The following is a 25,599-nucleotide window of genomic DNA, read 5'->3' on the forward strand; positions in this document are numbered from 1 at the left end:
CTGGCTGGCTTAACCAGGATAGCATGTGACTCTTGATCTCCAGGCCATGAGTTTGAGCCCCACATTGGGTGTAGAGATTACTAAAAAAAAAAAAAAAAAAAAAAAAAAAAAAAAAAAAAAAAATTCATTTGTCCTGAATTTGATGACTGTGATGTGGTCATATAAGAGAATGTCATTAGAAGATACGCACTGAAGGGGGACGTGGGTGCCTCAGAAGGTTAAGCAACTGACTCCATCTCGGCTCAGATCATGATCTCATGGTTTGTGAGATTGAGTCCCAAGTCGGGGGTCTGTGCTGATGGTGTGGAGCCTGCTTGGGATTCTCTCTCCTTCTCTCTCTGCCCCTCCCCCTCTTGTGCTCTCAAAATAAATAAACTTAAAAAAAAAAGAGGACACACACTTAAGTATTTGGAGTATTTGGACATGATATCTGAAAGTTACTCTCAAATGGTTTGGAAAGTAAATGTAAAAGCCATACATGTATTATACACACATGCACGTGTGTGTACATAGAGAAATAGCAAAGGTGGCAAAATGTTAAAATTTGGCAAATCTGCATAAAGATTTGTAATTCTTCTGTATTTGAAATTATTGAAAAATAAATGAGTGTCTGAAGAAAAAGCCATAAAAAGCCTTTTGTTAGCATATTTGTGGCTTCTATGCAGTCTTTTACGACACGAGCTAAAAAAAAAATTAAAACTAAAAAATGTAACACAAGCCTGCCTTATCCCTTCTCTCCAGAATGGTCAGAAACCCCTGCCAAGTTCCTTCTGTGTCCTAGCAGGGAAAAAACGCATCGCGGTATGTTTCTATATCAAGATTTTTTTTTTTTTTAATCTACCTCCTCTATGTCAAGGTTTTTAAAGGGAATCATTTTGGAAATCATTTGTGGTGTTTTGGTCGAAGCAGCCGCCCAGGCAAACGAGCAGCGAGCGACGTCACTTGCCTAATCTCCCTGCAAAGACCCGAGGTTCGGGCCAAAGGAGGGCGGAGAACTTGCCCGCTGCATGCTGGGATCTGGAGTCCTTCCTCTCCGAACTGCAAAGTGCTCTGGGATTGCCCGGCCGCTCCCATATCTCGCGATGCTATCCTCGCTTCTTCTTGGCCCTATGACCAACCCCCCTAACGTGTTTTTCAAATCCGCCAATGGGCACACGGCGTAGACTCGAACCAGCCAATCGGAATGCGGGGACACCGGGAAATTTAAATCGCGCCGGCCGGCAGCACGAGCCACACCGTCTTTGGGCTGAGCCGTGGTGGACGTTTTCAGGGCAGCTGACCTGCACCCTGCGCGCCTCGCACCGCCTCTTGTGGAATCCTGAGCCGGCCGTGTAGGTACGAACTCGGGCCGGAGTCCGGCCGGAGCGTAACGGCAGGCCTGCGGGCTGCGGGCCGCGCTCCGCTTGCGGGTGGCGGGAGGGGAGGGCCCGAGTACACGCCCGACCTGGCTTTGGCCTCCCTCGTTGACGAGGCCTCGGGGGCGTCGTTCGTTGACGAAGCGGCTGTTTTGCGATGCGAGTGCTTGGGCTTTAGGGCGCCGCGGCTGTGCGAACCGCAGCGGAGAGCCCTTGCGCATCGCGGCCCGGCAAATCGGTGAGGCCCGAGGGCTAGAGTCCGGGGAGGCGGCCCGGCCCCCTCCTCCGTCCGTTCCCCGCTGCGTCTTCCCGGGTGGGGGGCAGGGGCAGGGCCTGGCGATGGGGGTGGCAGTTGGAAGAACTCTCTCTTAATACGCAGGCCCAGGGCGGGCTGTGACACCGTTTCGTCAAAGAACACGGAATGAAAGCTAACAAATTGTAAGGGGGACTTGTACTTGGCACTTTTTGGCGATTGCTCTTAAAGATCTCAGTCTGAATGAAGCACAGTTGAGATCCGCCTAATTAAGTGCATTCACTCGAAATTCCTGGAAATGAAATGAGATGCTGAAGGTGGACAACTGCGTCTCAAGTTTTCAGTGTGGACAGGAAATGTTAAGGGAAGGTTCCGTAGTGTAATGAGGAGCCAGGTTTCTCAATTTTCAAGTGTGGAGAATGTACCTATTTTGGCCACTTAAAAACAGTAGATAGAGCCTCCAGAGGATGGATATTGGATTTATTTCCCCTAGGACATTGATTTTAACTGTGAGCTCAGTTCTCCTACTTTGTCTTCAATTAACTATTTAATTGAAATAGTCCAGTTGCACTGCCCAGTGTGGTAGCCAGCCAACCCAAGTGGCTGGTCCAAATTGGGATATGCTGTAAGCTTAAAGTACGCACAGGATTTCAAGGTTTCGGAGGATTAGTATGAAGAAAGTGTAAAATATCTCAATGACTCGAAATATTATAGTATGTTGCAATGAGAATATATTGGGTGTGTTGGGTTAAATAAGACGTTAAAATTAATTTCATTTGTTGCTTTTTGAAAAACGCAGACCTGGAAATTGAAATTTATACAGCTTGCACTCTATTTCTGATGGACAGCCCTTCTCCAGGAAGTCTCGGCCCGTGGGAGGGGAGGGGACTACTACAGTTTGGCCAATTCAGTGCTTCGTAGTGCTGAAGGCGGAAATTGCTCCTCTAATAGACAAGTGTGGATGCAATACATGCCTGATGATTCTGTTAGTGCTCCTCTTACTGACAAAGCAAAATGATGAAGGAGAAATCTTTCCTTTCCTCCGTCTTCTAGCTTTCTCCCTTTGTTTCACAGCCATGTCCACCAACGAGAATGCTAATTCACCAGCTGCCCGCCTTAACAGATTCAAGAACAAGGGGAAAGACAGTACAGTGAGTACCTTCTGTTGCTTTCCTATGCTATTTTTTTTTCTTTTAATGCAAAGACACTTGGGAAGGGGTCAAAACTTGGAGGAAATTTGAAATAAGTGCTCTCACTTGGCCAGAAAAACTGATACGATAGGTGAAGTGGTGTATCTTTTTTCAAGGAAATGAGGCGTCGCCGAATAGAAGTTAACGTGGAGCTGAGGAAAGCTAAGAAGGATGACCAGATGCTGAAAAGGAGAAACGTAAGCTCGTTTCCTGATGACGCAACATCCCCACTGCAGGAAAACCGCAACAACCAGGTAAATATGTAGTAGGTTATGAGTTATGGTCGATTCAGAAGATCAATATGGTGCTTTTCTTAGGAATTTAAATAACGTTCCTAGCCTAATGGTTTTAACTATCAACTTTGCGAAGATCTTTTTTTCTGTCCCCAATCAGTAATTCTAATGAGTTGTCTTCTTTCTTGCCCACTCTCCATAACTGATTCCAAGGTCTCCTTTAGCTCTAAACTCCCTTGAGATTTCCCTGCATTTCTAGCCACCAGTTCAGTACCTTGACTGGCCATTCCAGTGTTAACTGAAAGTTAGTGTGTCCAGAACCAATCATTTTCCAATTTTTTGGATGTTCTCTATTTTTTGTATTTTCCACCATCTTTGTTCAGATGTTTTTCCTCCTGAGACATTTAAAAGAAAACTTTTTTTAATGTTTATTTTTGAGAGAGAGAGAGAGAGAGAGACAGAGCATGAGCAGGGGAGGGGCAGAGAGAGAGAGACACAGAACTGAAGCAGGTTCCAGGCTCTGAGCTGTCAGCACAGAGCCCAATGAGGGGCTTGAATTCACGAACCACGAGATCATGACCTGAGCCGAAGTCCGGCGCTTAACTGACTCAGCCACCCAGGTGCCCCTCTCCTGGAATATTTTCAGTGATCTTCTAATTTATCTTTTCCTTCATTCTATGCCACACACTATATACCTAAAAATATTCTTAAAATACTGTTTAGACTTGTTATTTCTCTGCTGAAAAAACTTTGGTAGGTTTTTTTTTTTTTAACGTTTACTTTGAGAGAGTGAGCGAGCGCACGTGCACTTGTGGGAGAGACATGGAGGAAGAGAGGGAAGCCCGAGCAACTCCGTGCTATCAGTGCAGAGCCTGATGAGGGCTTGATCTCCCCAAGTGTGAGATCATGACCTGAACCTAAATCGTTTTGGACGCTTAACCTGAGTTACCCACACACCTCAAAAACTTTGGTAGTTTTAAATCCATATTCTTGGAAGTTTTATTTTAAGATTTTATTTTTGAGTAATTTCCACACCCAATGTGGGGCTCAAACTCACAACCCCGAGATCAAGAGTTGCACACTCTGCTAACAGAGCCAGCCAGGTGCCCCTGGAAGGTTTATTTTTGTAAATTCGATCCATCTTAGACTTTCAGATTATCTTTTTTTTTTTTATCTTTAAAAGATACTGGGAACTTTCCTGCTTTTTTTACATTATGCTTTCCTTTAGAGCTCCAAATATTTTTTTTTTCATGAAATAGTACCTATGTGCTATCTGTAGAGTACTATATTCAAATCCTATCTTCATACAGCACTCCTTGATCAACCTGGTAGGAAAAATGTCCCCTTTTCAGAATTCGCATAGCACCCCAGCTGTGCATCACAAATGGAGAGTGAATGTGTGTATATTTGCCACTTATTTTACGGTGTCTGTTTTTCACATTTCCCTTATTAAGTTGTAAGCTCTTATGGAAAAAGGGGCACTGTCTTTTTGAGTTAACTGTAGTACTGGTTCTCAAGCTCTTCTGTGGTGTTCACAACATGAGACATTTCTGTAGCACTGTACCGTGGAAATGCATAGATTATAAGCTTCGATGTGAAAATTCCTAGCACGTTGCCTATATAACTGCATCCTTTTCTCCCTGACAGCGTATCTGAATGTGGGTGATTGAGACTAATGTAGAACAACGTCCAAACTGCTCTAATTTAATTTACTAGATTGTTCACAGTCTCCTCTTTTAGTGACAAAATGCTTTAATACTCCATAATTTGAGATTCCATGGATTCATAATACCAAGTTTGAGTGCTCTTCTACATCTAAAATAATGGATATTTAGTTAACAGCCACAATTCCGCATAAGTCTAAACTTACAGTAACTGATTTTAAGAAGGTCTTCACAGAAAAGGTCTTCACAGTGCCAGGTAGAGATTTTATTGTTTATATTTAATCTTAAAAATGATAATTTGCAAAATTGATCCCATTGTCCTTGCAGGGCACTGTCAATTGGTCTGTTGATGACATTGTCAAAGGCATAAATAGCAACAATTTGGAAAGCCAGCTCCAGGCTACTCAAGCTGCTAGGTAAGTCTTTTCGGCTATAGCATGAATGACATCACTAAGATACCAGCCTTTTTAGATTTTTGTTGTTGTTATTGGGAAAGAGACAGACAGATGGCATGGGTAAAATAAAGGTTAATTTGGCCAAAAGCCTGATTTCATTAGAGTCTTTCCGTAGGTGAAACTGTAATTTTGTAATTGCCTCAAGTCCCACCCACCCCCAGTGATAATCACTGTCAACCTTTTGGTATACCTTGTAAGTAAATTACAAAGTTTTGTCAAAGTGGCATTTCAAAGTGGTGTCAGAGAAAGGAATCAGTAAGTGGGATTGGCACATGCATTTAGAATGGTGCATTTACTCACTTTCCATCAAACGCAAATATTTTGTGACATTTGTAACAGAAAGAATTAATAATTTCTATAGTTTGACAGTGTGCTCAAAAATCCAAGTGACAAATGATGAAGGAAAAGATGTTTAACCTCACCAGTAGTTAGGGAAACACAGATCACCTCACTGGTAGTGTAATTCTGTCAGACTGTCGAAATTTTAAAGTGACAAGATCTAAAGTAGTTTCCGCGGATGCAGCGAAGAGGCTAATTTCCATTACCGGTAATTCTTCAATTTTGGATAAAAGGTAGTTAAAGACACCACCTGGGTAGCACCATTGCAACCAGGCTGTTAATCTCCTCTTAAATTACATGATATCTCAACATTATTGCATGACTTTAAAAGGTTATCTATAGTTCTAAACTCTTGAATTGCATTTTAAATCGATTTTTACACAAACTTTTGTTATTCCTCCTCAACTTTCATTTTTCTTTTTGCTTACCCTTAGGAAACTGCTTTCTAGGGAAAAACAGCCTCCCATAGACAACATAATCCGAGCTGGTTTGATTCCAAAATTTGTGTCCTTCTTGGGCAGAACTGATTGTAGCCCCATTCAGTTCGAATCTGCTTGGGCCCTCACTAACATTGCTTCCGGTACATCAGAACAGACCAAGGCTGTGGTAGACGGAGGTGCTATCCCAGCATTCATTTCTCTGTTGGCCTCTTCCCATGCCCACATCAGTGAGCAAGCTGTATGGGCTCTAGGAAACATTGCAGGTACTTGGATTTAAAACAGATTTTTTTAAGAGAGGTTTTTTTTTGTTTTTAATGTTTATTTATTTTTGAGGGAGCGTGAGTGGGGGAGGGGGAGAGAGAAGGAGACACAGAATCTGAAGCAGGCTCCAGGCTCTGAGGTGTCAGCACAGAGCCCAAGGCAAGGCTCGAACTCTCTGACTTTGAGATCGTGACCTGAACCGAAGTCGGATGCTTAACCGACTGAGCCACCCGGGCGCCCCAGATTTAAAATTCTCTTGACTGATTGTTTCTAATCCTACTGAGGTTGGAAGAAGTGGCTTATCATAAGTAATAGTGACCTGTGTGTTCAGATATAAGTTTGTTTGCTTCCCATGCTTATCAGGGGTGAAAGTGGTGGCTAAGTAAGTTAGGGATTTCCCAGTGTTGTCTTTGTGTTAAGACCCATTCAGTCACTGTACACTAATGGTGCTAGAAAAATGGTTTACAAACTACCCTTGCCTTTGTTTAGGTGATGGTTCAGTTTTCCGAGACTTGGTTATCAAGTATGGTGCAGTTGACCCGCTGTTGGCTCTCCTTGCTGTTCCTGATATGTCATCTTTAGCAGTAAGTTACTAACATAAGTCCGGTTACTCGCTTCTTGATTCCAGTTTTTCCCATCTCCTCAAAATACAGAGGACCTCTCATTGCATGTTTCTTTCCCCTCAGTGTGGTTACTTACGGAACCTTACTTGGACACTTTCGAACCTTTGTCGCAACAAGAATCCTGCACCCCCGTTAGATGCTGTTGAGCAGATTCTTCCTACCTTAGTTCGTCTTCTGCATCATGATGATCCAGAAGTGTTAGCGGATACCTGCTGGGCCATTTCCTACCTTACTGATGGTCCAAATGAACGGATTGAAATGGTCGTGAAAACAGGAGTTGTGCCCCAACTTGTGAAGCTTCTAGGAGCTACTGAATTGCCCATTGTGGTAAGTTGTTAACTTTATCATTTATTTATTTATTTATTTATTTATTTATTTGGTTGGTTGGTTGGTTGGTTGGTTGGTTGGTTGTTTAGCTTAGTTTAGTTTAGTTAGTTTGAGAGAGCTTGACCAGGGGAAAGGGGCAGAGGGAGAGAATTCCTAAGTAGCCTCCACGCGCCATGGGGAGCTAGATGGGGGACTTGATCCCATGACACTTGGATCATGACCTGAGCTGAAATCAAGATTTGGACAGTCAGCCAGCTGAGCCACCCAGGTGCCCCAGTTGTTAACATTAAGTTTTTTTTAATGTTTATTTTTCAGAGGGAGAGAGTGTTTGTTTATGTTTGAGAGTGTGGGTGGTAAAGGGGCAGAGAGAGTGGAAGACACAGAATCCGAAGCAGGCTCCAGGCTCCAAGTTGTCAGCACAGAGCCCAATGTGGGCCTTGAACTCACGAACCATGAGATCATGACCTGAGCTGAAGTCGGATGCTTAACTGACTGTGACTGAGCTACCCAGGCACCTCCCCACCCCACGCCCCCACCCCAGTTGTTAACTTTTAGATGAGAATAGAAAACATAAGCATGGTCAATTAATAAACTGATACTGACATATTACCTATTTTAGGGCCATGATGAGGCTCTGACTTGACAAAACCTTTGGGGTATAGACTTTTGGAGCAGTGCTGAAAAAATAAAAGTTAACAGTTGGCATCTACATTTCCTTTTCAGACTCCTGCGCTAAGAGCCATAGGAAATATTGTCACTGGGACAGATGAACAGACTCAGGTTGTAATAGATGCGGGAGCACTTGCTGTCTTTCCCAGCCTACTAACGAACCCCAAAACTAATATTCAGAAGGAAGCTACGTGGACAATGTCAAACATCACAGCTGGTCGCCAAGACCAGATACAGCAAGTTGTGAATCATGGATTAGTTCCATTCCTCGTTGGTGTTCTCTCTAAGGTGATGAAGTCTTAACTTAATCAAAGGATGTTAGTATTTATGGATGGACACTTGGTAGAGCTGTGCTTGATAAGATTCTTGATGTGCCAGTGCTGGTTCTACCTGTAGTTCTTTGCTAAATAGTAGCCAGTGACCTCTTACATTTAAGGTTGGATGGAATCAGTTGGTAGTTTGTGTCCTTGTTTTTCTAAAACAATACTTTTGGAATTTTAGTTTTACAATCGTTTCTGAAGTAAGCTTGTTTCCTTATATTTAATAGGCAGACTTTAAGACACAAAAGGAAGCTGTGTGGGCTGTGACCAACTATACGAGTGGCGGAACAGTTGAGCAGATTGTATACCTCGTTCACTGTGGCATAATAGAACCATTGATGAACCTCTTAACTGCAAAAGATACCAAAATCATTCTGGTTATTCTGGATGCCATTTCAAACATCTTTCAGGTAGGTGTTAAAGGTAGCCTTGGAATTTGGGCTTGATGATAAGTGATTTAAACTCAGGGTAGGGCAGCTAAGTTTACTTAGTAGGCCACAGAATTAGAAAGGCTATTTTAATGTGGGCCACACTCTTGGTAAGACGTGACAAGGGATTATAAGAGATCTAAGTGGATGACCTGAATTGAAATCAAATCCGTATGTGGACGCTGTTCATTCCCATCTAATTTGTCAAGAATCTTTAATTCTCCAATATCCTACTGAATTTTGGTGAAATTAGATTTTGATGACTTAGTTATCTAATTGTTTTTTTTTCTGATTCCATTCCTAATTGACCTAGCGTGTGGCACTTAGTCACAGTGGTTGGTGGGAGGTAGGTCCTACCTAACGACTTCTGATTATGGAAATTTTACCTACAAAGAGTTGAGTCTAGAATGATGATGCTTGGTGTATTCATCATCCAGCATAAATAATTTGTCAACATTTGGCCTGTTTTCCTACTTTCCCTTACCCAAGCCCTCTCTAAGTTATTTTGAAGAAAGTTATTTCATCTGTAAATATTTATCTTCTAATTTGAGGACTTTAAACAAGGCCATAATATCATTTTTATGCTAATAAATTCTTGATGTCCAGCAAATAATCCATTCAGGGAAATTTGTTTTTATGCAGCATAGGCCATCTTTGCCCTTAGATGGTGGTTCTCCACCTTGACTACACTTTGGTGTTATCTGAGGTGCTTTTATGAAACAGTAATTTTCTGTTCCCATCAAAGATCAATTGAACCTGGATGTAGTGGGTTTTTTTTTTTTTTTTTTTTTTAATGTTTGTTTTTGAGAGAGCAAGAGAGAGACCGAGTACAAGGGGCAGGGAGGGGCAGAGAGAAGAGGGGGGTACACAGAATCCACAGCAGGCTCCAGGCTCTGAGCTGTTAACACAGAGCCTGACGCGGGGCTCGAACCCACGAACCGTGAGATCATGACCTGAGCTGAAGTCGAACGCTTAACCTACCGAGCCACCCAGGCAACCCAATATGGTGTCATTTTTAAATTTGTCTGGATGATTTTGATGCAAAGAAATTATTGAGAACTACTTGGAAGATCTCTGAGATCTCCAGAAGTAGCTGCTGAGAGCAAGTACAGATCTCATCACCTTGAATTTAAAAAAAAGATTTTTTAAAAATATTTATTTATTTTTGAGAGAGAGAGACACAGCGTGAGAGGGGTAGGGGCAGAGAGAGGGAGACAGAGATGCAAAGCAGGCTCCAGGCCCTGAGCTGTCAGCACAGAGCCTGATGCCAGGCTGGAACTCACAAGCCATGAGATCATGACCTGAGCCGAAGTTGGATGCTCAACAGACTGAGCCACCGAGATGCCCCTGATCACCTTGAATTTTTAAAAAAATGTAAACTGGAGATAAAATGATCTCATAGGGTTATTGGCAGGAACTTCCAAGTGTATGTCTGATACATATATCAACAGCCAAACATAAACTTTGTTTTTATCACTAAAATGGAACATTCAGTAAATTCAAGTAAACTGAGAATGTTTTTTAGGCTGCTGAGAAACTAGGTGAAACTGAGAAACTCAGTATAATGATTGAAGAATGCGGAGGTTTGGACAAAATTGAAGCTCTACAAAACCATGAAAATGAGTCTGTGTACAAAGCTTCATTAAACTTGATTGAGAAGTATTTCTCTGTAGAGGTGAGTAACAGGGTAGTGTTACCAGAAGTTGGAAAATACACAAAGTCAAGCCCATAAGATTTTTTTCCTTAGACTTTTTTTTTTAAACATTTATTCATTTTTTGATAGAGACAGAGCATGAGTGGGGGGGGAGGGCAGAGAGAGAGAGAGGGAGACACAGAATCTCAGGAGCAGGCTCCAGGCTATGAACTGACAGCATAGAGCCCGACACGGGGCTCGCACTCACAGACCGTGAGACCATGGCCTGAGCTGAAGTCGGATGCTTAACTAACTGAGCCACCCAGGCACCCCTCCTTAGACTTTTTAAGTGAGCCTCGTGACCTTGTTAAATTTAGCAAAATATCACTGTGAGTAGGACATAATGTATATGTTTGCTCCTCAAATATTTGGCTTGATGATCATATCTTGAGAGATTTAAAAAAATTTTTTAAATCACCACTGTACTTTCAAATGAATAGCTTTATAGGGATTTTAGAATGTCTGGAGAGTAAGTTTGTGTAGGAGTTGATGGAGGAGGGGCCCAACCCCGTCACCACACTCAGGAGTTAATAAGCCTTTTCATTTCCTACTGGAAAGTGGCCGGTGGGGAAGAAAATCTTTTTTTTTTTTTTTTTTTTTTTTTTTTTTTTTGTTCTTGTGGTAGCATTCCTGAATCCATTCAGAATCTTCTCCCAGGCACTCCTGAATTGGCAAGTTTTCAGCAGCTCTGCGATCACTATTTGAAATACTGAAATACGTTATAGGATTGATTAGAGGGGTAACGTAGGTGAAGACCTTAGGAGTAAATACAGACTTCTAGGCAGGCTGCTGCTTAGAAATGTGCCATACTTGTGGGATTATATTGATTGGTTTTGTTTTTTTAATACTTCCAGGAAGAAGAAGATCAAAATGTTGTGCCAGAAACTACCTCTGAAAGCTACACATTCCAAGTTCAGGATGGCACTCCCGGGACCTTTAACTTCTAGATTGTACAGCTGAGGCATAAAGTTGTTTGTTGTGTACTATGTTTGGTATAAGTTTGTCTTACTGTTTTCTCTACTAAGAACTCTTTTTAAATGTGTTTTGTTATTGTAGCACTTTTTACAATGGAAACTATACTTGAACAGTTCTGAACTGTACAAACTGTATGAAGCTTCTCCTCTCGGTGGGTTTCTTATTTCTCTGTGGAATCTCATATCTTGCAGTGTCCTGTAAATAAAGATTAAATTCCACCCTTTTCCTTACTTCACCGTTTCTGTGTACTGCTTTCTAATTTGGGGTCCTTAAGCTTGCAGATGAAGGGTGACCCAGCCAAACCAATGTGACGAACCAGAGGTGTGGTTCTGGTTGGAGACATTGCCTGGTGTGAGGTTTGTGATGTCATCAAGGATATAGGGGTGATCACTTTTTCCCCGCCCACTTCTGAGTTCCCACTTTGTTCTAGGCTGCGGGTTTGTAAATAATGGCTATTGGCGCTTCCAGACTTCATATCCTCTACACACCAGCTAGAAAAGAATTTTTCAGAAGTTCTCACAGAAAAATGAACAAAATTTCCCAGAAGCCCTCAGCCAGTATCTCCTTAAATCTCACTGGCCAGGGAGATGGGATTAAAAACAATAAATTTAGGCGCGCCTGGGTGGCTCAGTCGGTTAATTGACTTTGGCTCAGGTCATGATCTCCAGGTTCGTGAGTTTGAGCCCTGCGTCCGGCTCTGTGCTGACAGCTCAGAGCTTGGAGTTTGCTTCAGATTCTGTGTCTCCCCCTCTCTTAGCCCCTGCCATGTTCATGCTCTGTCTCCCAATAATAAACGTTAAAAAAAAAATAATCACAAGTATTTCGGAGCAAGAAGTGGAATTCACTCCTCCCAAACTTCAGGGCTGAACATGGTTTCAAAGCTGTGCCTTGGGGCGCCTGGGTGGCTCAGTCGGTTAAGCATCTGACTTTGGCTCAGGTCATGATCTCATGGTCTGTGAGTTCGAGCCCCGCGTCGGGCTCTGTGCTGACAGCCTGGAGCCTGCTTCCGATTCTGTGTCTCCCTCTCTCTGACCCTCCGCTGTTCATGCTCTGTCTCTCTCTGTCTCAAAAATAAACATTAAAAAAAAAAGTTAAAAAAAAAAAAAAAGCTGTGCCTTGACGTCACCTGGGAAAGTTTACCCAGAAGTTGTGTTTAATTGGTAAGGAGTGGGCGTCTAAATGTCCTCTTTTGAATTTGATTCCCATATACTCCCATACAGTCTGGATTGAAAGCCACCATAAAGATTAGTTATGCTATTAGCAGTGTAGGAAATGGATTTGGGGGAGGGAGGGAAGGTTGACTACAGGCCCCAAAAGTCTTAGGACAAATGAAAGAACACTTACAAGCACTTCTGTCTGTTGCCCCTTTGGTGGAAACATACTGAGCCAAGTCTCCACTGCTGATAATCGAACAGCTTTGCCCGCTTGTTTTCCCACGGAAGGTCAGGAGCTGTGGTGGTGGAGGTGGGCATTTGGGTTGAAGACTAAAAAACGAGTTATGACCACAAAGGGCACTGTAGTCAGTAAAATAAGACAATTTTTCAAGTCAGTAGTGTAATGCAACAGATACCCACTTACCTTCTCTCGGTGGGTACACACGTAAGGATACTCTTCCTCTGCCCCTCCTCCCCCTCTCCCCCACCCCAGTTCATCCATCAACCTACACGTGAATTCATTTTGCCCTTTGCAGATAACAGACTCTTGAAGTTCCCGCTATGAAAAAGAATATTTAGTGTTTGGGTGTAGAAATAGAGAATGCTAGAATATTTAGCGCTTGTTTGGGTGTAGAGATAGAGAATGCTAGAATATTCAGTGCTTTGTTTGGGTGTAGAAATCGAGAACACTTTGGCTAATGCTTATGTGAAGCACTTGCAGCTGGGGTTTTCATCTGGAATGCTAAGCTGCGTTACATGGGGTCCTCCTAAGCTTAGGGCCTCTTGTTGGGAGCCCTGGTCATTTCCTCGGTTTTCTCTGTACAAAGCCTTCCCTAGAGAGGAGGCAGGAGAGAAGTCACAAAACCGCACAGACTTCCCTCCCTGTCCCACCTACTTGCTCCACTGCAAGTCCCTTAGATGCTGGGTCCAGAAGTCTTGAGTGTGAGAAAAGATAATGTGGAAGTAAACCTGGACACATTAGGTTTATGTTTTAAGGTAGGTGGAGCCTAGTGGGCTTAGAGAGACCGGTGTAATGCACGCTAGTAAAAAGTGTAAGGTCTGTAGGTTTTCGAGTGAGAGCATAACGCAATAGTGAAGTAATGGGCAGGAGACAGCTGATCGCCAGAAATACATTTTCATATTCTAGGTAACATTTTTAGCATGTTAGTTTCCTTGGAGTTCAAATCCACGGAGGCATTTGTATGTTGTTATTGAACTTAACTGGATAAAATTTTCTGTCTCTTGAGAATGAGTTTTCATGTTCAGCTTGAGTTTTAAAAGTCCAGTAAAATGCTATGTAGCCACTGACCTTTTTCTCTTTCACAGTGTTAATGTCTAAACTGCTTTTGTTAATGCATAACGTTTTGTAGCTCCTATCAATTTTAAACCCCATTTGAGGCTTTAATAAATTATATCTCTTTGCCCATTACTGTTTCCCTTTTGTAGTAGTTGTACTTAAATTTTCATGAGGCAAATATCAAAGAAAAAACTAACACTTTGCTTGCTGCAAAAATCTTCAGAGTTACCTTGTGGTTAGAGGTTGAACATCCATTATTGTTAAACATTGCACCAAGTGTTGATTCTTTTTGTTGCTACATTGTATCAGCTTTAAATATCCTATCAAGCTACTATTTTTTTTTAAGTTTATTTATTTTTGAGAGAGAGAGCCAGGGAGGGGCAGAGAGACAGGGAGGGAGAGAGAATCTCAAGCAGGCTCCATGCTGTCAGTGCAAAGCCCGACACGGGGCCCGATCCCATGAACCGTGAGATCATGACCTGAGCCGAAATCAAGAGTCAGATGCTCAACAAACTGAGTCACCCAGGTGCCCCACAAGCTACTATTTTTGGACCAAAGTAGGGAATAAATATTTCATTTTTTTTTAATGTTTATTTTTTCAGAGAGAGAGAGAGAGAGAGTGTGAGCAGGGAGGGGCAGAGACAGAGAGGGAGACACAGAATCTGAAGCAGGCTCCAGGCTCAGAGCTGTCAGCATGAGCCTGATGCAGAGGGCTCATATCTGCGAACTGTGAGATCATGACCTGAGTCAAAGTTGGACACTAAACCAACTGAGCCACCCAGGCGCCCCTAAACATTCCATTTCTTAAGGTTGTCGGATTATTCCCTCTTCTTCAACCCTTCTGTGGCTGCATCATTACTGAAATGATAAAAGCTGTGGATAATTTGTTATAGTAGATCCTCAGTGTTAGCTAGGATTTTGCGTTAGCATTTGGCCTCAAATTGCTTCTTCTTCTTTTTTTTTTTTTTTTTGCCTCTGAGAACCAGGTCAATTAAACCAAAATGGCGGTATGTTCCTTTTTCCCCTACCAATACTAGTTCTAGGAGCAAAAGCTTCAGTTTGTTGGGCAGTTGGAAACCTTGTAGGGTTGCAGTACCGCAGGTTCAGAAGGCCGTTAAGGAGAGTGTAGCTGGCTACTCCTTGCCTCCCTCCGCCCTGCTGCAGTTTGTCAGAACCCAGCTGGCTGATTTTGGAAAGCCCTTTGAAACATGTCATTAATGGCGCTTTCTTCTGAGATTGGGCTGTTGACCCAATTTGTGATGAACAAAACCTGGCCAAATCCTGAAGCACCCCCCCCCACCCCCTCTCCTCCAAGAGAAAGTGTAGTGAAAAGTGTTTAGTAACATCACTGATGTAAAACCTCATAACCCCTGCTAATAAAGATGATAAAAAACACTCAAGCTATCAAGGAGGGTTTGGGGGAGGGCAGAGGAGCCATTTAATTTTGAGCATTTGTATGTTAAATGGCATGTTGCTGGCCTAGTTTGAAAGCATAATTCTGGTGTCTTATAAACGCCCAGTTCCTCCTAGATATTTGGGACAGTTTCATAACGCTGTGCAGGAGGGGAGTTGTGTGCACCAAACCCTATCCTAACAATCACTTTGTGTATCCCGTCCAGGCTTTTCACAACCGGAAATGTCCTCCCCATCCTAGCTCTGGGATGCGCAGTGGAAAGGACTAGCAATTAGGAGCCAGATCTGCCTGAGTTCAAATGCTGCCTCTTCTGAAGGTTAGTGAATGGCCTTTGGGCCATCAAAGTAGCACGATCTCTTGTTTAAAATAAGTTCTCTACAGACAGTCAATACTCTGTGATATTGATAGCTCAGGCTGCAGTGTTACCACAGAACAGATTTTACCTTCTAGGCTGTTTACTATTACAGTGGAACCTTCGGTTGCGGGTAACTTGTTCTGCGAGTGTTCCGCAAGACGAGCAAACCTTTCTAATCCATTTTAACTTGATAAACAAACGATGTCTTGCGATATGAATAGTACGTGACCCCGAACGTCACACGATCACAACTGAGCCAATGGTTCTCCTCTCTCTCTCTCTCTCTCTCTCTCTCTTACTACGGGATTGTGGGTGATCGTCTCCCATGCTTGGACGCTTTATCTCAGGCTGTGATGTTTGGCAGGAATCAGTGATTTGTCAGGATGTCGGAAGGTGCCCACGACTGGCACAGTGTATTTTTTTGTCACTTCAAAGCACCTGCGGACAGTTCTTTGCTTTTCCATAGAGGAATAAGCTTACGAATGCTTTGATTCATCCTAGGTCAGGCTGCCTGCAGATAGAGACCCTTTCCTCTGCTTCCTGATTGCCAGTTACCTTAAATACAGTATAGGACAAGAGTTTCTTAATACTGTAGTCTGGTCAGCATCGGTGCCAGTGTATGCAATGGTCCCCATTCAGAAGATTCCATGGAGCCAATAGATAGCAGTGATTCCATTAGTGATGGTGAAAGTCGTCCTGCACAATAACCCTCCTCTCTCTTGTCTCCCTCACACCAGCCAGGAAGGTTTACAAAGGTACGTGAAGGTTAATTTGTTTATTTTTCTTTATATTTTGTATTTTCTTTATTATTTTGTATTATATTACAGTATTTAAACAAAATTTTTAAATATTTATTTCTGAGACAGAGAGACAGAGTCAGGGTATGAGTGGGGGAGGGGTAGAGAGAGAGAGGGAGACACGGAATCTGAAGCAGGCTCCAGGCTCTGAGCTGTCAGCACAGAGCCCGGCCCGGGGCTCAAACCCACGAACCTCAAGATCATGCCCTGCGCCTAAGTCAGACGCTTAACCAACTGAGCCGCTCAGGAGCCCCTATATTACAGTATTGTAATCATTTTGATATGAATATTTTTGGGTTGTGGAACAAATCATCTGAGTTTCCATTATTTCTTATGGGGAAATTCACTTTGATAGGCAAGTGCTTTGGGTTACAAGCACGTTTCCAGAAGGAATTATGCTTGCAAACCAAGGTTTTACTGTACTTTTTTTTAAGGTTTTATTTTTAAAAAAAAATTTTTTTTTCAACGTTTATTTATTTTTGGGACAGAGAGAGACAGAGCATGAACGGGGGAGGGGCAGAGAGAGAGGGAGACACAGAATCGGAAACAGGCTCCAGGCTCTGAGCCATCAGCCCAGAGCCTGACGCGGGGCTCGAACTCACGGACCGCGAGATCGTGACCTGGCTGAAGTCAGACGCTTAACCGACTGCACCACCCAGGCGCCCCAATTTAAGGTTTTATTTTTAAGGAGTGCCTTGATGGCTCCATCAGTTAAACATCCGACTCTTGATTTTGACTCAGGTTATAATGTCATGGTTTGTGAGCTCGAGCCCCGAGTCGGGCTCTGTGCTGACAGCTCGGAGCCTGGATCCTGCTTCGGATTCTGTGTCTCCCTCTCTCTGCCCCTCCCCCATTTGCACTCTGTCTCTTAAAAATAAATAAGCATTTCAAAAAAGCACATACCCTTTTTTTTTTTTTTTGCACAACTGTTGGAATACAGGAGAGATGTGGGGAAACATGTAGAAAAAGAAGCTCTTTTCAAACTCTTTGACTTAAACCACAGTTCTAGGTGACTCGTGACCATCCTGCACCCTTCTCGCCTGGCCTCTCAACCACTTGTCTCTGTCACCGTGAGGAAACCTTCATTTAGTGAGTCTGAAGTTTTTGCCTTTTCTTTAGACTTTTTGATAAGTTTGTAAAATAATGTTTCCAGGTTATGGAAGTAATAACAATTTTAGAAAATTTAAAAATTCCGAACACCCTAAAAATTAAAAGAATAGCCTAAAGTTCCACCATTAGGTTGTACCTTTTTTCGTAGATGGGAATCCTTAACCTGAGTAACCTGAGACTCAGGGTAGGCCTTCATGGGGCCCACGAGTCCCCGAAATTGTATGCAAGGTATTGCGAAACACGTGTCCATGAGCTTTTCCAGAAAAGGGGCTCCTAGCCTGATGGAAATTAGATTCTCAAAGGGGCAGCCACCTTCAAAACAGTACAAACTTCAGGTCTAGATCTTTCCAATTTATTTTCTGCACATTTGTAGTGCACTTTTTTGTTGTTGTTAATGTCACCATCTGAGCTCACTTCCTGCCATAATGTTCCCCCCCCCCCCCTTAATCTTTACACCCAAAGTGGGGCTCAAACTCATGAGCCTGAGATCACGGCTCTACTGACTGAGCCAGCCGGGTGCCCGGATTCATACAAGTAGTTTAAGACCTCAGACCAATGACTTTAGCTATAATTGGACACAAGGAGTCTGGTTGAACAGGAGTTTTAACTGCTGTCCCTAAGAGATGGCGTTTGGTTGACACAGTAAGAATGTGGAGCCTCTGTCCCCGGAAAGAGAAGATGGCAGGGGTCTGTCTTTCTCCGTCTGGCCTCCGGTTCAGCTTCCCTTGCAGGCCCCAGAAGGGTGGGCAGTATAAACTTTACTCGTCTGGCTTCTCACCCTCCTGCTGACAGCCAGGTCTCTGAAAGGCAAATCGCACACTTCCCGAGCGTTGTTGGATCCCGGGCCGCGCTACCACTGGGGAAACGGCTCCTAACTGATACTAGGAAGCAGGGAACTTGCCTGGCCTTCACCAGCATAATCGGATCTGTCATTCTCTTCAGGAATTGGCTTCCTTCCTCGGCCTCCTTCCTTGCTCTGGAGGTAACAACTGTCATTCTCCTCTGGTGTTTCTGCCGCTCCCTTCTCAGGAGACCAGGGGAACTTGCTAGCCAAAGTCACAGCTGGCTCCCAGATGGCTCTCGTACCGTGACCCCACCAACGTCCCGCGGTTGATGGGCTCGGGCGGCTTAAACTCGGCCTGCTGGGGCAGGATGCCTGTAGACCCCCACCCTGGGAGATGTATGGGCTCAGGCTTTGGAGAGAGCAAATCTCCAGAGGTGGGATGGGGCTCATCAGTTTCCTTTGGTTGCACGTTCTAGAATGATGCTTGAAACAGAAGAGGTTGACCTCATCCTTACCCCGCCCGAAGATTAAGTGAGGATAAGTAGATAACGAGCAAGCTGTTACTGACGTTGCTAAATTACCTGGCAGAGAAAGTTTTCATGTTCCTATTCCTATTCCTCTCTCTCTCTCCACACACACACACACACACACACACACACACACACGAAGAGTTCTCTTTCAGGCCATGTTCTTTACAATACTGAATATGACGTCAAAACGACCTAAAAAAGATCATTGTCTTCACCCCCCCAGAGTAGACATGCCTCCCGTTCAGGTGAGAGTGGGCAGCGGCACCCGAATAGTTCCTTGTGGCAAAGAAATTCTTCAGCGTCTATTTCCTGGAGATAATGTAGAGGACGCTAGCACGTTTCTAACATACTTCAGCTGTTCAGGAAATACTTTACATAATTTCCTGCTCTAGAGAATAGGAGGAGGCCCAGAGAGTTGGAAAGTATTACCCTCTTTCTTTACGGTCTCAAATGCGCTTCACAAGGCCTCCTTCACTATTCAACACACACGCTCCTTCCTATAAGCTCTTTTTCTGGCTCTCCCAGCCCTTTCGGGCGGGAATGTTCTTTTTAAGAGTGTGGCGAGAACCCGAGTGACTTGGGCTTCCCATAGCATCCTGACCTGAGCTTCCTAAGGAACTTTACAAATAAGAACTAATTAAGCTTGGAAAGCCCCCGAGAGTCCTTGCAGCCGTTTCTGAAATGCAGCCAGCTCTGAGGTTTTTGCCCTACCCGGCCAGCTCGGCAAGAATGCAAACAGTGGAGAGCGAGGGAAGTGGACTGCCTGATGTCACTGAGCCTGCAAGGAAAAAGCAAGTGAGACACCATGTCATTAACTGCCTTTTGATTTGCTTTTTGCCACCATCAGTGGCAGGGTTCAGATACTGCTTTTGCAGTTGGGTCTTTTAGACTTCTGAGCAAGATTTCAGGTAATGGCAAAAAAAAAAAAAAATTAAGAAGTCTAAGATTTTTTTTAAAGTTTTATTTATTTATTTTTTAGAGAGAAAGAGAGAGAGTGTGATTGGGGAAGGGGCAGAGAGAGAGGGAGAGAGAGAACCCCAAGCAGGCTCGATGATGTCACGGGCTGTCAGTGCAGAGCCCGACATGGGGCTCAATCCCACGAACTGTGAGATCATGACCTGAGCCGAAATCAAGCTTCAGATACTTAACCCACTGAGCCACCCAGGCACCCCTAAGATTAATTTTTTTAATGTTTATTTATTTTTGAGAGAGAGAGACAGAAGGCGAGTGGGGGAGGGGCAGAGAGAGAGAGAGAGGGAGAAGGAGACACAGAATCTGAAGCAGGCTCCAGTCTCTGAGCTGTCAGCACAGAACCTGACTCAGGGCTCGAACTCATGAACCATGAGATCATGACCTGAGCTGAAGTTGGACGCTTCACCGACTTAGCCACCCAGCCTCTCCTAAGATTAATTTTTATCTAAAGTAATAGTTCTCAGTCAAGGGTAATTTTTGCCCCCTAAGAGAACATTTGACTGTCTGGAGACATTCTTGATTGTCTCATCTTGGAGAGAGGGATGTTACTGGCATCTAAGTGAGTACAGGTCAGGGATGCTGCAGGAAAGACCCCCACAATAAAGGATTATTTGGTCCAGGGGCACCTGGGTGGCTCAGTTGGTTGAGGGTCTGACTTCAGCTCAGGTCATGATCTCCCGGATCGTGAGTTTGAACCCCACGTTGGGCTCTGTGCTGACAGCTCAGAGCCCAGAGCCTGCTTCAGATTTTGTGTCCCCCTCTCTCTCCGCCCCACCCCTGCTTGTGCTCTGTCTCTCTTTGCCTTTCAAAAATGAATACACATAAATTTTTTTTTAATTAAAAAAAAAAAAAAAAGAATTATCTGGTCCAAAATGTCAATAGCGCTGAGGTGGGAAAACCCTGGTCTAAGGTTTCAAAGTGATTTGCCGTTGGCTTGTGTCCTCTCTCAGCCCTAAATCTCGTGTTGGTGATCTTTTAGTCCATGCAAATTAGGATCCAAGCTCCTGGGAGCACCCTGGGCTCCTAGCTCAGCCCTGCTGTAGATGCATCTGCAGTGACGACATTCTCCAAAGCCATGGGGTGTTGAGACACCTGTCACCACACCATACATCCCCTGGGAATCAGACACATCGTGCATCTAGGGAGTGGTCTTTCTGAAAAAGGAACACTTTTGCATCGTTCCTCGTTGGGCCCCAGAGCTTTGAGGTCCTGTTTTCCCTTCAGTGAAGAGAGCGAGGTACTCCTTTTCTCCCACAGGGCCTATTCAGGGACCAGCTATTTATTTCCTTCCTCCTCAAGGCCCTACTGCCAGGGAGACCTCGGGCTGTCGCTTGCTGTTTGTCTAGCTGTCAGCAGGAGGCAGCCACAGGGATATTGGGCCCATAGAAAGATATTGGGGAACCTCATTTCTAAACCTCCCCCCCCAAATATTTATTTATTTTTTAGAGAGAGACAGAGACAGAGCGTGAATGGGGACGGGCAGAGAGAGAGGGAGACACAGAATCCAAAGCAGGCTCCAGGCTCCCAGCTGTCAGCACAGAGCCCCACGTGGGGCTCGAACTCACCAACCATGAGACCGTGACCTGAGCTACAGTTGGACACTTGCCCTACTGAGCCACCCAAGTGCCTCTCAATTGTCCCTTTTAATAAGTACACCGGTCATATTGGACTAGTGACCACTCTAATGACCTCACTTTAACTTATTTCTGTAAGACCTTATCTCCAAATAAAGACACATTCTGAGGTCCTGGGGTTAGGACTTCAACATAACTTTTTGAAGGAGGAACAATTCAACCCATAACAACAACTAAATGCAGTCCATGATCTGGGATTGGATTCTTGACTAAGAAAAAAAAAATGACATTAATAAGATTATAAGGGCAACTAGTAAAATTTGAATATGAACTCTATGTTAGATACTATCATTATATCAATGTTACATCTCTTGTTTGGAAATTGTACTGTGGTTGTACAGAAAAGGCTTCCCTGCCCTTAGATGGTAACCTGGAAGTGTTTAGCCATAAAGGAGTATGGATCTCACACACTAAAATAATTCAGAGGGAAAAAATGTTAAAAATTATGAATATATATAGGGGTGCCTGGCTGGCTCCGTCGGTGGAGCATGTGACTCTTGATCTCGGGGTTGTAAGTTCCAGCCCCATGTTGAGTGTAGAGATTACTTAAAAAAAATTAAAGAGGTGCCTGAGTGGTTCAGTCATTTAAGCATTTGACTCTTGACTTCGGCTCAGGTCAGAATCTCACAGTTGGGGCGCCTGGGTGGCTCAGTCGGTTGAGCATCTGACTTCGGCTCAGGTCATGATCTCACAGTTTGTGAGTTCCAGCCCCGCATGGGGCTCTGTGCTGACAGCTCAGAGCCTGGAGCCTGCTTTGAATTCTGTGTCTCCCTCTCTCTCTGCCCCTCTCCCACTCATGCTCTCTCTCTCTGTATCAAAAATAAATAAAAACATTAAAAAAAAAAAAAAAAGAATCTCACAGTTGGTGAGTTCGAGCCCTGCATCGGGCTCTGAGCTGTCACAGCATGGAACCTCCACAGGATTCTTTGTCTCCCTCTCTCTGCCCCTCCCTCGTGTGCACGTGTGTGCTCTCTCTCTCAAAAATAAACATTAAAAAAATTAAAAATCTTTAGAAAGTTATACATAGAAACATAAATTATATATTCATATACTGTATAAAGCATACATATACTGTATATGTTATGTATAGTATATAAAATTATATATATATATAAATCATATACATAGAAAAGAGAGAGAATGTGCACCAATGTGACAAAATAGTCTTCATATTATTCTTTAAATTTTTTTAACATTTATTCATTTTTGAGAGACAGAGACAGAGCATGAGTGAGGGAGGGGCAGAGAGAGAGAGAGACAAAGAATCCGAAGCAGGCTCCAGGCCCTGAGCTGTCAGCACAGAGCCCGACGCGGGGCTCGAGCTCACAGACCGTGAGATCATGACCTGAGCTGAAGTCGGATGCTTAACTGACTGAGCCACCCAGATGCTCCCCAGAGGGATCTTTTTAAAGCACAAACCCTATCCTCTGTTTCATACTTTCCAATGGCTCCCCATCAACCTCGGGTAAAATTCACTGTAGTCTATAAGGCCTTCCATGAGCCGGCCCCCATCTGGCGCCCACATCTCTGACCTCTTCTCTCATACCTTCCCAAGCTCACTGTGCTCTAGCTAGACTGGCCTTGTTTCTAGTCCTCAAACTATCCAACCTTGTTGCCGCCACAGGACCTTAGCTCATGCTGTTCCCTATTCCTGCAGGAGTCTCTGCACATATCTTCATATGGCTCCTTTCTTCTCATCATTAGGTCTTGGCTCAATTGTTGCCTCCTCCAAAGGCCTTCCAAGACATCACCCCTTTCCCTAATCTCTACCCCTTTATTTTGTTTCATTTTGCAATAATACTATTTCTTATTGGAAGAAGCCTTGTTTATAGGCCAAACTTAAAAATCTCAGTGGCTTAACACAAAAGGATTAGTTCTTGCTCATATCACATTCTGTTCTTTTTTAGGTTTATTTATTTATTTTGAGAGAGGGAGAGAGAAAGAGAATGCAAGTGGGGGATGGGCAGAGAAAGAGGGAGAGAAAGAATCCCAAGCAGGCTCCACGCTGCCAGCGCTGAGCCCAGTGCGGGGCTCGAACTCAGGAACTGTGAGATCATGACCTGAGCAGAAATCAAGAGTCGGACACTTACTGAGCCACCCAAGGGCCCCCGCATTCTTTTTTTTTAAGTTTAATTAATTATTTATTTATTTATTTATTTATTTATTTATTTTGAGAGAGTTTTAAGTTTAATTTTAATTATTTTATTTATTTTAAGTTTAATTATTTAATTTATATTTTATTATATTATATATATATTTTATTATATTTATTTATTTATTTATATATTAATATATATTTTATTTATTTATTTATTTATTTATTTATTTTGAGAGAGTTTTAAGTTTAATTTTAATTATTTTATTTATTTTAAGTTTAATTATTTAATTATTTTAATTATTTTAAGTTTAATTAATTAATTAATTATTTATTTATTTATTTTGAGAGAGAGAGAGAGCACAAGTGACAGAGGGGCAGAGAGGGAGAGAGAGAGAGAGAGAGAGAGAGAGAGAGAGAGAGAGAGAGAGAGAGAATCCCAAGCAGGCTGCCACTCACAAACCTGCGAGATCATGACCTGAGCCCAAGTCGGACGCTTAACCGACTGAGCCACCCAGGCACCCCACTCATATCACATTCTGATGCAGGTTGGAGTGTGTGTGTGTGTGTGTGTGTGTGTGTGTGTGTGTGTGTAGGGGAGTTCCGTTCTACAAGCTCATTCAGGGAATTAGTCTTCTTCCATCCACTGGCTCCATCATTCTCTGGAGGTCTCTGCCCCCGATTAACCAAACAAAGAGAGAAAGAGCTCGGGTGACCACAGGCAGGTTCTGATGGACCAGGCCCGGCGGTCCCATTCATCACTTCTGGCCACACGTCACTGGCCAGAACTCAATTCCACGGTCCCGTGTAACTTCCCAGGAGTGTGGGAAGTGTCGTTGAGTGACGTGTCCAGGAAGAGAACACAGATATTTGCACACACAGCGTTTTACTTCGCACTCACCCCCATACCTCCAACAGTTCCAGGCACATGATATGCACAAAATAATCACTCACCGCTAAACACCCCCCGCCCCCCACACGATGTTGTCCATGAAAACTCAGAAACCCATTTTCGTCAACTCATTTTGGGAGTAATGAAGAGAAGGCACGGATTGGTCCTGGGACCTGCAAGGGAGAAGTTGCCAACATTGGCATCTGGCGGCGTGGAGGGTAGCATGTCTGGTGTAGAAGCATCTGCCCCAGCTTAGTCACCCACTTGCTGTGATGTTGGGACGTTACTTAACCTCTTGGTCCTCGATCTCCTCACCTGTTAACACGGCCAGCAGTCCTCGCCTCAGGGGGTTGTTGTGAGGGTCACTGCGTAGGAAGGGATTAGCCCATTAGCCCAGGGGAGGGTGCCCATTGAGTGCCCAATAAAGCTCAGCCATTATCACTGTCATCAGGTGGTCTTTGCCTGAGGGGCCTGCCAGACGTTCTCAGCAAAGTTCACGCGGAAAGAAAGCTTGGATTCGGAGGCAGACACGTTTGCAAAAGGTAAAGGAAACAAATGTCTGTATCCTTTTAATCATTTTATTTTCCCTATTTGCAAACCCTCTTGCCCTTGTCCTGATGCTTGTTCTAGGCCTCAGATTCCCATCAGTGGGTCTCCCCAACTCTCTCTTCCACCTTCTTCTTGAACTGTTTTCTGTCACCGTTCACCCTCCACACCATGTGGTAAGGAAGCAAATGCCTAATCAGGCCTCAATTCAACCCATCCCACCCAGACCCCATGGGCTCTGTTCTTTCTTTCTTTCTTTTTTAAAAAGTTTATTTATTTATTGAGAGGGAGAGAGAATGAGTAGGGGAAGGGGAGAGAGAGGGGGACAGAGGATCTGAAGCAGGCTCTGTGCCAACAGCAGAGAGCCAGGAGAGAGCCCGATGCGGGGCTTGAACTCATGAAGCATGAGATCACGACCTGAGCCAAAGTCCGACCCTTAACCGACTGAGCCACCCAGGTGCCCCCACTGTGGGCTCTGTTCTAATCTTCGAATTAAGGGGGCCACATTTGTTCCTTCCTCATCCCATCAGAGGGCTCAAACCTCTCCCCCAGTCAGGACCCTCCCCCTCGGGTGACCAGGCCTCACCTGCCACACTCCGAAACCAGCCTCTGAGGCCAAAAACGTAAACTTCGAGCTTTGAAGGTTTTACCAGGAAAAAATAACCCCTCCTCCCTACCACCCGAGGTAGCTAAAATACCGATGTGAATTAAAAAGAAGTTTCTAAAGCTTTGGACACTAACCTACTCCAGTGTTCCGGATCAAGGTGTCGAAATGACACAGTCACCCAAACTGG

At 43.9% G+C, this 25,599-nt stretch overlaps 1 protein-coding gene across 3 annotated transcripts; it reads left to right on the top strand.

The window, feature by feature from the left end:
• Positions 1 to 1,242: 1,242 nt before the first annotated feature.
• On the top strand, positions 1,243 to 11,455 carry KPNA2 (karyopherin subunit alpha 2). Of its 3 annotated transcripts, none has more exons than XM_047081582.1 (11): positions 1,243 to 1,335; positions 2,683 to 2,759; positions 2,915 to 3,052; positions 5,023 to 5,111; positions 5,924 to 6,192; positions 6,680 to 6,774; positions 6,877 to 7,140; positions 7,864 to 8,097; positions 8,357 to 8,539; positions 10,083 to 10,232; positions 11,105 to 11,455. In XM_047081582.1, the coding sequence occupies exons 2-11, from the start codon at positions 2,685 to 2,687 to the stop codon at positions 11,195 to 11,197; spliced, it is 1,590 nt and encodes a 529-aa protein (XP_046937538.1). In that variant the 5' UTR covers positions 1,243 to 1,335; positions 2,683 to 2,684; the 3' UTR covers positions 11,198 to 11,455. The 3 variants fall into 3 exon arrangements, with proteins under 3 accessions (XP_046937538.1, XP_046937539.1, XP_046937540.1); XM_047081583.1 differs by having other exon boundaries at positions 1,244 to 1,335; positions 2,662 to 2,759; XM_047081584.1 differs by having other exon boundaries at positions 1,252 to 1,331.
• The last annotated feature ends 14,144 nt before the right edge of the window (positions 11,456 to 25,599 follow it).

Source organism: Lynx rufus, unplaced genomic scaffold (assembly GCF_022079265.1).
Source record: "Lynx rufus isolate CCGP_SWC_20201006 ecotype Redwood Valley unplaced genomic scaffold, mLynRuf1.p SCAF_18, whole genome shotgun sequence".
Classification (NCBI taxonomy): domain Eukaryota; kingdom Metazoa; phylum Chordata; class Mammalia; order Carnivora; family Felidae; genus Lynx; species Lynx rufus.

What these genes read in the sequence shown, in the direction of transcription:
- KPNA2 (XM_047081582.1), top strand. Translation starts at nt 2,685, where the DNA reads ATGTCCACCAACGAGAATGCTAATTCACCAGCTGCCCGCCTTAACAGA. An exon ending in AGGAAAACCGCAACAACCAG is followed by an intron (nt 3,053 to 5,022) that starts GTAAATATGTAG and finishes TTGTCCTTGCAG; the next exon opens with GGCACTGTCAATTGGTCTGT. An exon ending in CCATTTCAAACATCTTTCAG is followed by an intron (nt 8,540 to 10,082) that starts GTAGGTGTTAAA and finishes AATGTTTTTTAG; the next exon opens with GCTGCTGAGAAACTAGGTGA.